Source organism: Ambystoma mexicanum, chromosome 8 (assembly GCF_040938575.1).
Source record: "Ambystoma mexicanum isolate Mex_15411 chromosome 8, UKY_AmexF1_1, whole genome shotgun sequence".
Taxonomy (NCBI): domain Eukaryota; kingdom Metazoa; phylum Chordata; class Amphibia; order Caudata; family Ambystomatidae; genus Ambystoma; species Ambystoma mexicanum.
The window spans coordinates 727,519,765-727,532,258 of record NC_090929.1 but is presented as its reverse complement, the minus strand read 5'-3'; the positions used below and the strand labels follow the sequence as shown (position 1 = coordinate 727,532,258).

General features: G+C 44.3%; 1 protein-coding gene across 4 annotated transcripts in view; it reads right to left on the bottom strand.

Annotated features, from left to right (window-relative positions):
• Positions 1-12,494, bottom strand: part of FAM149B1 (family with sequence similarity 149 member B1) — a 1,843,046-nt gene that overhangs the window by 116,266 nt on the left and 1,714,286 nt on the right. For 3 of the 4 annotated variants that reach the window (XM_069610541.1, XM_069610540.1, XM_069610539.1), the window contains one exon: positions 9,797-9,925. The exons of the other annotated variant lie outside the window; for it this stretch is intronic. In XM_069610541.1, coding sequence (XP_069466642.1) covers positions 9,797-9,925 — 129 coding nt within the window. The remainder of the gene's footprint in view (positions 1-9,796; positions 9,926-12,494) is intronic. 4 annotated transcript variants of the gene reach the window in all.

The following is a 12,494-nucleotide window of genomic DNA, read 5'->3' as shown; positions in this document are numbered from 1 at the left end:
TGAAGCACCCATATTCACATAACTAACAACAGATTGTAAATGTTGCAAGTGGCTGCCTCATTGCTTCTTCACATAAACATTGTAGCAGTGCTTCTACTGTAAGGAAGGCATGGTATCACGAATAAACAGACACAAGTGATCACAGTTCAAGGGTGTTTATTAAACTGTAAAGGCAGGTTGGAATCTAAGATGGGAGCAAGTTTCTACCAACAAATAATAATAAGGAAGTCCTAGTGGTGTTGTGTCAAATAAAAGGGCCTATACTAAGAAAAGAAATTTTGCCAATTCTTACGCTAAATACAAAAAGAAGTCTGGGATAATGCGCTTAAGAAAGAAGGAAGTGTTCACAAATGAGAAGTCAGGATGCGGTACTTGAGGTCTCCCTTCCCCGCGTTTTCAGCATGTGACAAGGTGGGACTTTGGAGCACAGCACATGCTCAAGCTTTCCCAGCACCAGCTGTAGAGGAGCAGCATCATGCCTCTGCAGGAAACCCTGCCCCCTACCTCCCATATCTTGGAGACCTGAGATTGTGCCTTGTTTGACACCTGCAGTTGTGCCAATACTGCTGCAGTGTGTGACCGAAAGAAGATACCCATTGAGACAACCCTAACAAATGTATCCCCGAAGCTAATGAATATATCCCCGAAGGGATGATAACTTGAGGGAGGAACTCCCTGAAGGAATATGAGAAGGGGCAGAGAAAAGAAGTGAGTGACGTCACAAAAAGTATGCACAACGTCTCGGGATACTGACTGAAGAAAATGTATGGATCCTAAAGAAACTATTGACTAAGTAAGGAATCGAGTGAACTCTCAAATATAAAGGAAGGAGATTATAAGTGCACGAAGTGCTGCAGAAAATCAACCGTTCAATAATTGTACAGATGCTGAAACGCAAGGTAGACTAAGTCCTCATAGAAGCTGGCTATATGTAGTAAATGGAGCACAGGCAAAGCCACCATTGTATAGAAGCTGTACATCGGTATCATGATTTTAGTAAGCCAGGACCCATGAAGCGGGAAGGGAAAGCTGCGTCGCAGCAAGAATAAGCAGAATCGTGGAGCTGTATGGCAAGGTTGTCTGGCCTGGAGTCAAGACTCAAGCAGCCAAGGTTAGCTATCTATTCTGGAAAGGAGCGAATACGCAAAGGGTGAATCATCCCTTGTTAAGGTGCAAAGAAAGAACACCAAGAGTGCCAAGTTTAGAGCACTTAAAACCTGCAAAATGGACCAAATAGTGGTATCCTGTCACGTGAAGAAAGGATGAAAATAGAGTTCGAACTTGAGTCCCAGAACGCGATAGCGAGTGCTATCACTCCCATGTATTCTAAAAGACAAGGTTAATTTGCAAGGCCAAGTTCAAAGACAATCCTCATGGCAGAAGGCATGTGCAATGAGAGATGCTGAGCTAATTGAGTGGGGAGGTAGTGTCATGCCCCATCTCCTTGCACCTGGGTCTGGGTTTACATGCTGCTATGTGAACCAAATGTTCCAGACCTGGCACAAGCGTGCCAACCAATATGAGTAGTCCATATAACGAAGGACCTTATAGTTTGAAGACCAATGAGAAACTGTGTATATAATGTTTCTGAGGATGACTTGTTTTAGAGGTAGGCATATGTTTTCCACCTGATAATGGGAAGCCAATCACAATCCTAGTTTCTATAGAAAATATACTTAGATGTTCCCCTTAAGCCAATCCCAACCCTTAGTTGGTTTTTCATTATTGCCACGTAGTATGACATCTCTGACGTAGTTTCGATATAAAAGCTATGATTTGTGTGAAGATCGCTGAGAGAGCAATCAAGTGTCCGTCCGTTGATGTTCGTTGTAACTCCCTGTTTTAGATCATTGTTAATAAAACAGTACTTAACCATCTTCCGGAGTTGGTTTGGTTAGTTGGACTCGGAATGTATCTGTGTAATCCCATCCATTACATATGAACGTTCCTAAAGGGCCCTAAGCTCACGTGGTAGCAGTGCGGATGGTTTAAAGCTCTGAACTAGTTCAGCTCCAGATTTTCAGATGATCAGGCATCCTCTGCCATTAGCTGGAAGAACGCAGAGTTTCCTGTGGTTAGCAGCCGACAGAAATACATTTTCAAGAAGAACTGAGACGGTGGGCAGGTCCCCTTTTGAAGAAATCCCTGCCTGGTTTCTGCGGGTGCTCTGCGTACAGAAGGCAAAGTGGTCGGATTGGAGGAGGAGTCGATACCAAAGGCCTCGAGTCAACTAACGAATGGTGAGTAGACTAAGGGGAATGACAAATAAAGGAACGAGATTGTGATAATTTTGAGTAACAGGAAATAAGTGTAGAGATAAGAGAGACCACCTAAGTGTCCTAATTCAAGGGAATTAGAAGGAGATATTTCAAACTTCAACGGGAGTAGAGAGAAATATACAACACACAAGTCAGGACCGTGTAAGGTAATGTCTCAAACCCTGTATAGGGTGAAAAATAAAGGCGAGAGAAGAGGTGATCACGTTGTTTATAATGTGTACATTTCTGACTAGTCTAAATGGTGTTTGTTGAATAAAGTATCGAGGAGCGATAGAATTGTGAAGAAACAGTGAATAAAGAGAAGTGTGGCGAAACGATTGGAGCCAATCAAAAGAATAGACAGGGCAGTGAAATAAGAGGATTGAGCAGCAATTGATGGTTGTTGCTTGTTCATATTTGTTGTTTTAAAACGTTCAAAGTGATGATTTAAGCCAAGGTAAAAGGTTTATTTAACAATATGGTAAGTATTGACAATCAATTTCCGCTTTCAGCAATCAAGGCACTCAGTGGTTAAGTCTCTTTTCTATCAAAAAGTCTCTTGCCGCCATGGGCCTGATGCATTTGAATAATACAAAAAGAGAGTTCCTTTTCACAGATACATTGGGTGATGTCTTTCACCTCTGGATCCCCCTCTTCCGGTCGGAGATCCCTTGAAAGATCTGATCACTATCAGGATCTTGGGAGAGTGTCTCTCCTGCTTCCGAACAACTGATAGTTCAAATAATTGAAAAAAAAAGTTATTTTGTATTGCACTTGGGTGACGATTCTTCACCCTTGGGTCCCCCTCTTCCGTGCGCAGACCCCTCTGTGGTATTCACAAATCTTTGATCTTTTCAAACAATTCAAAGAGTAGCACCCTCTGCCGGGTTCACTCTAGTCAACACACTGTTCCTTTGGGACTTTAGACTTTGCCCCTTTTCATCGGCATCCCTCCTCCGGGTTCACTCTTGCCAATCCCGCAGTTCCTTTTACTTTCTTACAATGTGAGATTCACTTCCCTTATTTACAATCATCTGTCGGTCAAAGACTTTCAACTGTACACAGGATTTTACTAGACCCCCGTATGACCACTTAGACTCTCTTCTCGCCTTTCCCAAGACCTTCTGCTAATGGTAGTTTCAACAATCGGGTAATCCCCCATGGTTTCTCGAGTGAGCACCCACGTGGTAACTGGCTCATCTGCAGCTGGCTTTCCCCGTTTCTCATCAATCACTCTTTATACTTTAAAAGTTCAATAAGCCTACTTTTCGTTCGACACAGTTCGTTTTCTTATCGACTTTCCCCTCGACTCACCGGCTGTGATGAACCGCTTGGCTTTCTTCCTCTTTGGAGTCAAGGTTGGTACCATGGAGACAAGCGTCTCTACCCGGCTTGGTTATCAGCAGAGGAGGGTCTTGCGCACCATTTACATCTGCTGCAACACACACTAGCTATTGTTTGTGGTCTTTCAATTCCTTCTGCAGAGGTTTCACGGGCCTTAGTCGGAAAGGGCAAGGTCGCTTGTCTCCTTGTCACCCTCTCGGTATGCACTATCGTTCTCCTCCTCTTGAACTGCCGTGCCTGGATAGCTGTCTCGTTGTGCAGTCTGCCTTGCTCGTAGTGTGCTCTCGTGCTCCACCTTTTATCACTGTGGGGAAGGGAAAGTCCGACAAATCCCATCTATGAAAGTCTCATCAAAACAGGTTCTTCCCTGTTCTTCCAAAACCATCAAGGACCACAATTAACACCCTCACTCCTGGCTGACTTCTGCAACACACCACTGGAGTCTTCCCATCCACCCCTGAAGCACTCTCTTGTGCACCCTCTTCTCAAGAAACCCCCAGCCGACCCCTCCTGCCCGTCTAACTATTGCCCAATCCCCATCACTCCTTTCCTGGGCAAACACCTGGAAAAGCTGTCCATCTCCCAGCTTAATCTTCACACTGAATCTGTTGGTTGCCCCCATGACCATCAGTCTGCCTTCAGAGCAGCCAGAAGCATGGAACCTGCTCTCCTGAATATGAATGAAGACCTGCTCTCTAACCTTTATTATAATCTCCCCTCTGTCCTCATCTTACGCGATCTCTCTTCTGCCTTTGACACAGAGAACCATGCCATCCTACTCAATCGTCTCTGTGATAACCTGGGTATCACCGATCAGGCTCTGGCCTGGCTGACCTCGTTCCTCTCTGATCGACCCTCCCAGGTCCAACTTGGGTCCTTCCTTTCCTCTATCTCACTCTCTACCTGTGTTGTTCCTCAGGGGTCTAACCTCTCTTCCTGGCTGTTCAACCAATACCTGGCACCTCTCGGCCACCGCATTGCCGTTCTCTGCTCAACTTTCAGTGCTATGCGGATGACACTCAGCTTGTTTTCAGACTCCCCTCTGCCACCTCTTCTCTTCTCTCATCTCATCCTGACTGTCTTTCTGCTATCCAGGAGTGGTGTGCCGCCAACGATTTCTGCCTTATTGCCAGTAAGACAGAGATTCTCCTCATTGGAAGACCTGCACCCTCCTTTCCTGTCACTCTCTGGCCGGCCTCCCTTGGCCCTCTTCCTGCTCTCACATGTGAGGCTAAGAACCTCACAGGGTCATCTTCGACTCCAAACTCACCTTTTCTCCTCACATCTCTGACGTCTCCAAGAAGTCAAACTACACCTCCTCAGAGGTATTCTTCCTTTCCTCTCCTTCCCCAGAAGCTCACTGTATCTAGAGTTCTGGTTCGCTCTATGCTGGATTACTGCAACAGCCTCTCTCTAAATCTGCTTGCTTCTACTTTCCACCCTCTGCAACTCATCCAGAACAGGACGGGGAGACTTGCCCTTGGCTTCAAGCCCAGGAATAGTATCTCTCCAGCACTGAAATCTCTGCATTGGCTCCCATTGGCTGCAAGGATTAAGTTCAAGACCCTGTGCATTGTCCACAAGGCCTTCTGTAACATGGGTCCACAATACCTCCAACTCTCTCTTCGTTAATACCTTCCTACTCGAGCTCTTAGCTCCTCCACCTCCAACTCCCTCAGGGTCAGTCGCTTCTCCAAACAACGAGTTGGTGGTAGATCTATTTCTTCGGCTGGGGCCTCGCTGCCTCTCTGAAACTTGAGGAGAACCATCTCTGGCTCCGGAAGCACCTCAAGACCTTCCTCTTTGCTTCTGCCTTCTCTCTTCCTCTCACCTGCTGATTACCTGCCTGATACTGCACTGGTCACCCGGCTACCCTCTGATTTCGGGACCAGGTCCCTGCCCGCCCAGTTGCACACCCGCACTGCCTCCCGGCAACCCTTGCACTTGGGTCTGTATCTGTAACCCTACAGTCCCCCTACCTACACTTGTGGACACCGGCTGTCTGCACTTAGCCTTGCACCTGCCGCCTGCTGGCCGCACTTCTTGTTATTGTTTTGATCTCATGTACAGCACTGCCCCCTCCCCTTTCCCCTGGCACTTTTCCCCTCCGCGCTGCCCTGCACTTGCGCAATCTCAATGTCGCTTGGCCAAGTAAGATCGCTGTCTCTGTCCTCCCTCTTTTCCCCCCTTCCTTGCCTCGTCGCGCCTTGAAACACATGTGTATAGGCGCGTTACAAATACCATATCATATCATAAAGGGCCATCAGGTGTGTGCGATTCAGGTCAATTGCCTTACTTTGCCTGACCCTTGTGTTGGGACACATCAGGTAAACGGCTCTTGTGTTTGTCCGTCGTCTTTCATGATGTGCGAAAGTTTTAGAGTTGGAAAAGGGAGGAGGCAATGTTTCGGAATATCCTACGTGGTAGGAGGGGGAAAAGAAAGTGGATACTGCATCCCAGCTGTCGGTGCCCCTCTTCTACTCCCCGAGGACCGCCCATCCGGGTGATCCTCCCTCACTGGCCCACCCCCAGGAACTGGATCCAATAGCAATAGCCGTGTCCTGGCCACCTGGATGACAGACCCCCGGGGACTAGTTAGGGAGACACCATCAGGTTTCTCACACTACCTGAACAGGAATGTTATTGCTGTGCAGGAAATGACTTAAAAAGGTGCAGACATGTCCTTCCATGCCAGAACATTTTAATACAGATATTTATCTTAGAAGGACCAGATGCTTCCAAGCCTCAAGTAGGTGAGGGGTAGAAGGTCACCTCTGTTCAGAAGACTCCATGGTAATTGGAGTCTCAGAATCTATGCAGAGAAGTAGGGGTTTAACAGATTTGGCTTTACAGACCATTGTAAAAGACACGCATAGAGTTGACCAGAAATGGACACTGAGGCTCATACGTCTGTCTCAAATGAGAGGCATTTAGCATCCAAGCTTTGCACTTTATGACGTACATTAAAAGCACAATTTGGATGTACCATTATAGGCAATCCTCTGAAATTATCAAGTTATGGGGTATGGTTGACACAGATTTAAAAAGATTTGAAATCTGTTTTAAGGCCCTAATGCTCTCTGGAAGAGGAAAGGCCAATGCCAGCTCTGTCTACAGAATCACCACAATGAAGGACAGACATTAAGATGGAACGAGAGAGAGGTTTGAATTGCTGGAAAGGTAGAGATCAAAAGAAATCTTCAGCACCATTTAGAGAAATGTAAAGGCCTCCAGATGAGAGGTAGATGCAATAAACCAGTTATTGAAATAGAGGCATATGTGATTCCCTTGGCATTTTAGGGATGCAGCAACTGAGTCCACTGATGAAAACACAATGGAGGACGATGACAGGCTGTGCTGCAAACCTCAAGGACATTTCAGCTGAATTGACATTTCTTGAAGAAACGGATTTAAAACATGCAGGTCCGAGATGAAATACACATGTCCGTCCATTTTAACCAAAGAAAAGAAATAGGACTGTACACCGGGGTACCACTGTGTCAAAGGATAGCTCTATGGGTCTCAGGATATTCATGTGGATTTCTGTAGAGGCTTGGTGTGCATAAAGAGAGGCTGAAGGATGCAAAGAATGAGAGGAAGCTATAGGCTTTGAACGTCTATGTGCAGCATTCATGGATCTACAGTAATTCAGATCCAGGCTAGAATTTGTTTTGTGGTTGAGTGATTTCTATAGGTTTGGTTAACTTCTGTAGTCGCAGAGAACAGCTAAAAATGATGCAATGTTTTGTTAGCCTGGGAAAGTTCCACTGATCCCGAAGCATTGTCTCAACCATTACCATCTATCACTTTTAGATTTTCTAACTGGATTCCCGAAAGATATGACACAGGGGGGCCCAACTAATATTTAAGGAAGGGCAGTATGTTTCTGTGCAACTTTTGACTACCAATATGCCATGTACTGTTGCATTTGGTAACCTCTGTTTACATGATGTGTATGCTACTTTACAACTCCTACATTCAGTTGTATTGGTGGGTGCCATTATTCAATGCAAAATGCTTCGAAGGATAAGCTACAACTATCTATTAGCAAGACAGAGACTGGGATGTAGCTAACCATAGAGATGGTTCATCAGTGCCTTTTTTGTGTGCACTCTTTGTTCTTCATCTACTTACGCATATTCATTTGAGCTCACAGGTTCCATTGCTTACTCTGTGTGTTTAATCAGGGTGTTTTGTATTGTTCCATCTAGTCAACCCAAGTACAAGAGAACAAATTAACCATGTGACGGGATGCTCAAAACACTAGAGCTGAAACACTGACCATCTTCCATTTTAAAAACATAATTTTCTAGATGGGAATGAAACCTCTCCTGTCATTTAATGCTAATCTCGATACACTTAGGTTATATCTGCCCTTTTCACGTAGGTATTTTAATCATATAATTAGCTACTTCGAGTGTAAATTACCTCACCTTGAATGGTGTGTCACCACTTTCTAAACAGTCTCCCCGAACGTGGCTGTGATTTGTACTCTCCTTATTGAAAAATATCTCTGTGATGGCTCAGAGAAGAGAGAATATCTATTTGTATTATTAAGATTGTGTGTGCATGTTCCACCTTTTCTATCAATTGAGGATCCTTTCAATTAATCAGTTGACTGCTCATATAGCCAGTTGAAACATTCCTCCTAAACAACTACAAAAAAAGCATACCACCTTAGTGCCAACTTGCGGATGACACGCAGCTCTCCTTCAGGCTACCCTATGCCTCTTCCTCACTCATACATGACTGTCTGTCCGCAATACAGTCGTTGTGTCCTGCAAACGACCTCTGCCTCAATGCCAGTAAGACAGAAATTGTCCTAATCGGGACCCCTGCTCCTGCCTTCCCTCTTACTCTCTGGCCGGCCTCCCTTCGCCCTGCGCCTCCACCTACCAACGAGGCAAAAAATCTGGGGGTCATCTTCGACTCCACTCTCTCTTTCTCATCTCACATCGCGGACATCTCTAAAATGTCCCACTACCAACTGCACCGACTCAGAGGTATTCTTCCTTTTCTTACTTTGCCCCAGAGGCTCACCGTCTCCAGAGCCCTGGTCCTCTATAGGCTAGACTACTGCAACAGCCTCTTTCTTAACCTTCCCTCTTCTACCGTCCATCCACTTCAACTCATCCAGAACAGACCTGCAAGACTTATCCTTGGCCTCAAGCCCAGGGACTGCATCTCTCCAGCACCGAAAACCCTTCACTGACTCCCTGTGGCTGCAAGGATTAAATTCAAGACCCTTTGCATTGTCCACAAGGCGTTCTGGGGCCTGGGCCCACTCTATCTGCAACTCTCTCTTGCTAAAAACTCTCCTTTCCGAACCCTCTGTTCGTCTTCCTCCAACTCTCTGCGGGTGAGCCGCTTCTCCAAGCAGAGACTTGACAGAGATCTTTATCCACTGCAGGTGCCTCCCTATGGAACAGCCCCCTGCCTCTCTCAGTCTTGAGCCTGATCTCCTTGAGTTCTGGAAACTCCTCAAGACCTTCCTCTTCACCTCCTCCTTCTCCTTCTCTCTCCCTCCCTCTTCCCTGCTAACCACCTCTTTCTACTCTGTCACTCTCTCTTCTCTACGTCTGTTCAGTTTAGCTGACTGGCTGCCTGGTGTACCTTCAGAGCCCCAAAGGTCCCAAGCTCTCCTCGCAGTCTCCTGTACTTCCCCCCAGGCCTTGCACTTGTCACAGCACTACTGCACTTAGGTTACTACAGATTAAAGTGGTATCTCTCTGCACTTTAACCCAGGTTGTGATGGGACTGAGCGCACTTGGTCCATTATTGACCCCCCCCCCCAAACACACACTTCCTTTCTGTGCACCCAAATGATCTGAATGTAACATGCCTAGTAAGATCGCGTGTCTTCCTTAGGTCTTCCCCTCCCATGCATGTTTGCGCTTTGAAACACTTGTGTATAAGTGCATAATAAATAAACAATCAATGTACTTACTCCACACCGTTACATTTAAGAAACAGTGGAATGTTTATACTATTCACTTACATCTTCCTTTTTTACTTCCATTTCTTTGGTTTGACCACCTCCTTGTTTTGCAATTAAATTTAAATTAAACCTTTTTACTATTTTGTGTTGACCGTTCACCCCATTTACATATTTCCACTTCATGTATCTTCCCAATTCAACAGACTGTTCTGCTATGCCACAAAGAAATATTTCACTTTTGCTTTTCATTTCTCACCAAGCAATGTACGATCGTCCTTTTCCTCCTCATCATTGGTAGAATGACCCCGAGGATGGTGGGGACTTGAGGCCATGTGAGATGAACTCCTTCCTAAACTTATCCCCTTTACTCCAATAGTGACAGAATCTGCCAAAATAAGGATAACATCATGATCACTATTAATTTACCAGATAAAAGTTGAAATCTCAAAGTACTTTGTTGGGAAAGATTTCATGCTCTTACATTTGGAATAGAATGGTCACCTTTCTATTGTGGCATACAGGTAAAGAATCAGATGCGACGTGTGTTAGGATACTCTCAGGAGTATCTATTTCATCAGAAACAAAGTTATTGGGCTAAATACTTACTACAACATGAAGTTCCCATATGATTTGACATGTTGTACATTCACAATTATTTTTAATCTACCTATTTCAGCAGAAATTAACGACTTTATGCTCATGCAGAAACATTAAGCAACCAGACGCATGTTAAATTTAAGTTGCTGTTATGTTAAGAGGGTTCAGCAGAATGTTATTGGAAACGCAGAAATTGGCAGTTGGAAGGGTTACATAGTTATGCAAGAATAAAGACTAATACAGTGCTGTAAATGTCACAGATGTCAGTGCTGAAATATTTGTTATGCGTTGCAAATAGTATAGGTTACTTACTGTAGTGACTACTGTACCTCACAGAACCCTACCCCTCATATTAATAGGATTACCAGACTACAAGAGAGGAGTTGGAGCAGGCGTTTCCCAGCATGCAAAAGAATCAGTTTATTGCTTTAAGAAAGCATGGACGTGTTAATGTGTAACACAACCATGTCCTGGCTCCACCCCTCATGCGGTCAGCAGCTCTTATCACCAGGCCTTTAATTCATGGCTACTGTTGAATTGTGACTTATGCTGTACCATTTTTACAATATATTATCTACATCGAAGCCTGGACATCAACATCACTATGTCTAGGGCACAACCCTGAGGATTGTTTTCCAAGACCACAAGGGCGCATCTTCACCCCAACTGCCAAATCCCTGCAGACATTTAACTGCACCTCAACATCTTCAACTCAGCAAACCCATTCTCCTCTTCCATAAATCCATTTGCACCCTGAAAGATCAAAGAGCTTGAATCTATGACCTCCTCTCTCTTCAAAATCTATCAACTAGCATTTTACCGGCCTTCTACAAGAGTCTGCGGTCATACCCATCTTGAAAAACCTTCTAAAGGCACTAACAATCTGTCCTTCTACAGACGGGTCTCTTCTTCTGCACCACTCTAAAATACTTGAGCATGTTTTCCTCAACTGTATTGTCAGCCAATTGGAGACCATTCCAGTTCAATCCAGATTCTGCAGCATGCACTCCACAGAAACCACACTCATGTCTCTAACTTTCTTACCACTGCTCAGCACTCAACTCATAACTCTCATAACTCAAAACAACTTTAAACATATACATTTGTAAAAAGTATCCACTCACAGGTACACAGCTCAAATTAAGACCATCCTTTGCACTTTTACCATATGTTCAATGTTTAGGTCTCCACACTGCACCTCCATACTACACATGCATTAATTGGCTAAACCCCCCATTCATTGTAATTTTATAACGGCATCCTAAAATGGGACGACCTTCGCTGCCTGTTTAATTTTTGTAAGGCACTTCTGATAGTAGTCTGAACTCCTATCAAGCAAATCTGCATACCCACAATGCCTTGCTCATGTGGCTCTGAACTGGAGGTTCATGCTTTCTGGGTGGCGCTACGGCATGTGCGACTTGGCTCAAATGGCTTAGTTTAATTTCACATTTCAGGAGAAAGATTTATTTGTTCAAGCCTTTTTAACCCTGCCATAACTCTGCTGTTGATGGCTACACATTCCCAACTACAAGGCTGTCAAACTGTACTGCACTCATTATCCAGCATATTGGTGAAACCAAGCATGCAGTTGTCTTCAGCCATGATAAATGTATTTGTTGGGCTGATTAAGCTATGTATAAAATAGAACTGCTGTGTAAGAAAGAATTTTATGGAATTAAATGTTTGCATTTCAGCTTGTTTGCATACCCACAATGCCTTGTTCATGTCGCTCTGAATTGGATACTGGTGATAGTTATTGGCTGACTTTGAGGCATGTGTGACTTGGCTCAAATTACTTAGCTTACTTTCACAAGCAAATACATACAATTACAAAAGGCTTGGCAGATGTTGCTTGTGCTCACCGCAGTGCCCCACTGCACGAGAAATCAGAAACAGTATACACAAGTAAAAAGCTTTTATATTCATTAGTTCATTGCTAAAGTGATGGCTTCTGAAGGTTACCCCCAGCACCAAATCCATTTGGACATATCACATTTTAGATGGATGTGCCTTTAGAGGACAAAGTGAAGAAATGATAAATTAAGTATGTGGCAATTTGGCCTGATTTTACGCTACAAATGTCCAATTACTAATGTAATGCCAAATTCACCATATATGGCATGTCTACCTAAGAATGATAGATTATGAAAGATACTAAAACTGTACATTTATATATTATAAAGGATTCACAGTGGACTCCCATAATTGTCGTCCTGGACCTATTGATGATTCCAATTGTGAGAATCATATATTGCCCTAACAACACATCATAACGGTAGTAATCATCAGAAACCAAAAGGTCAGAAGAGTAAAATACTATAAATAGCATCAAACTAACCTGATCGGCAACTATG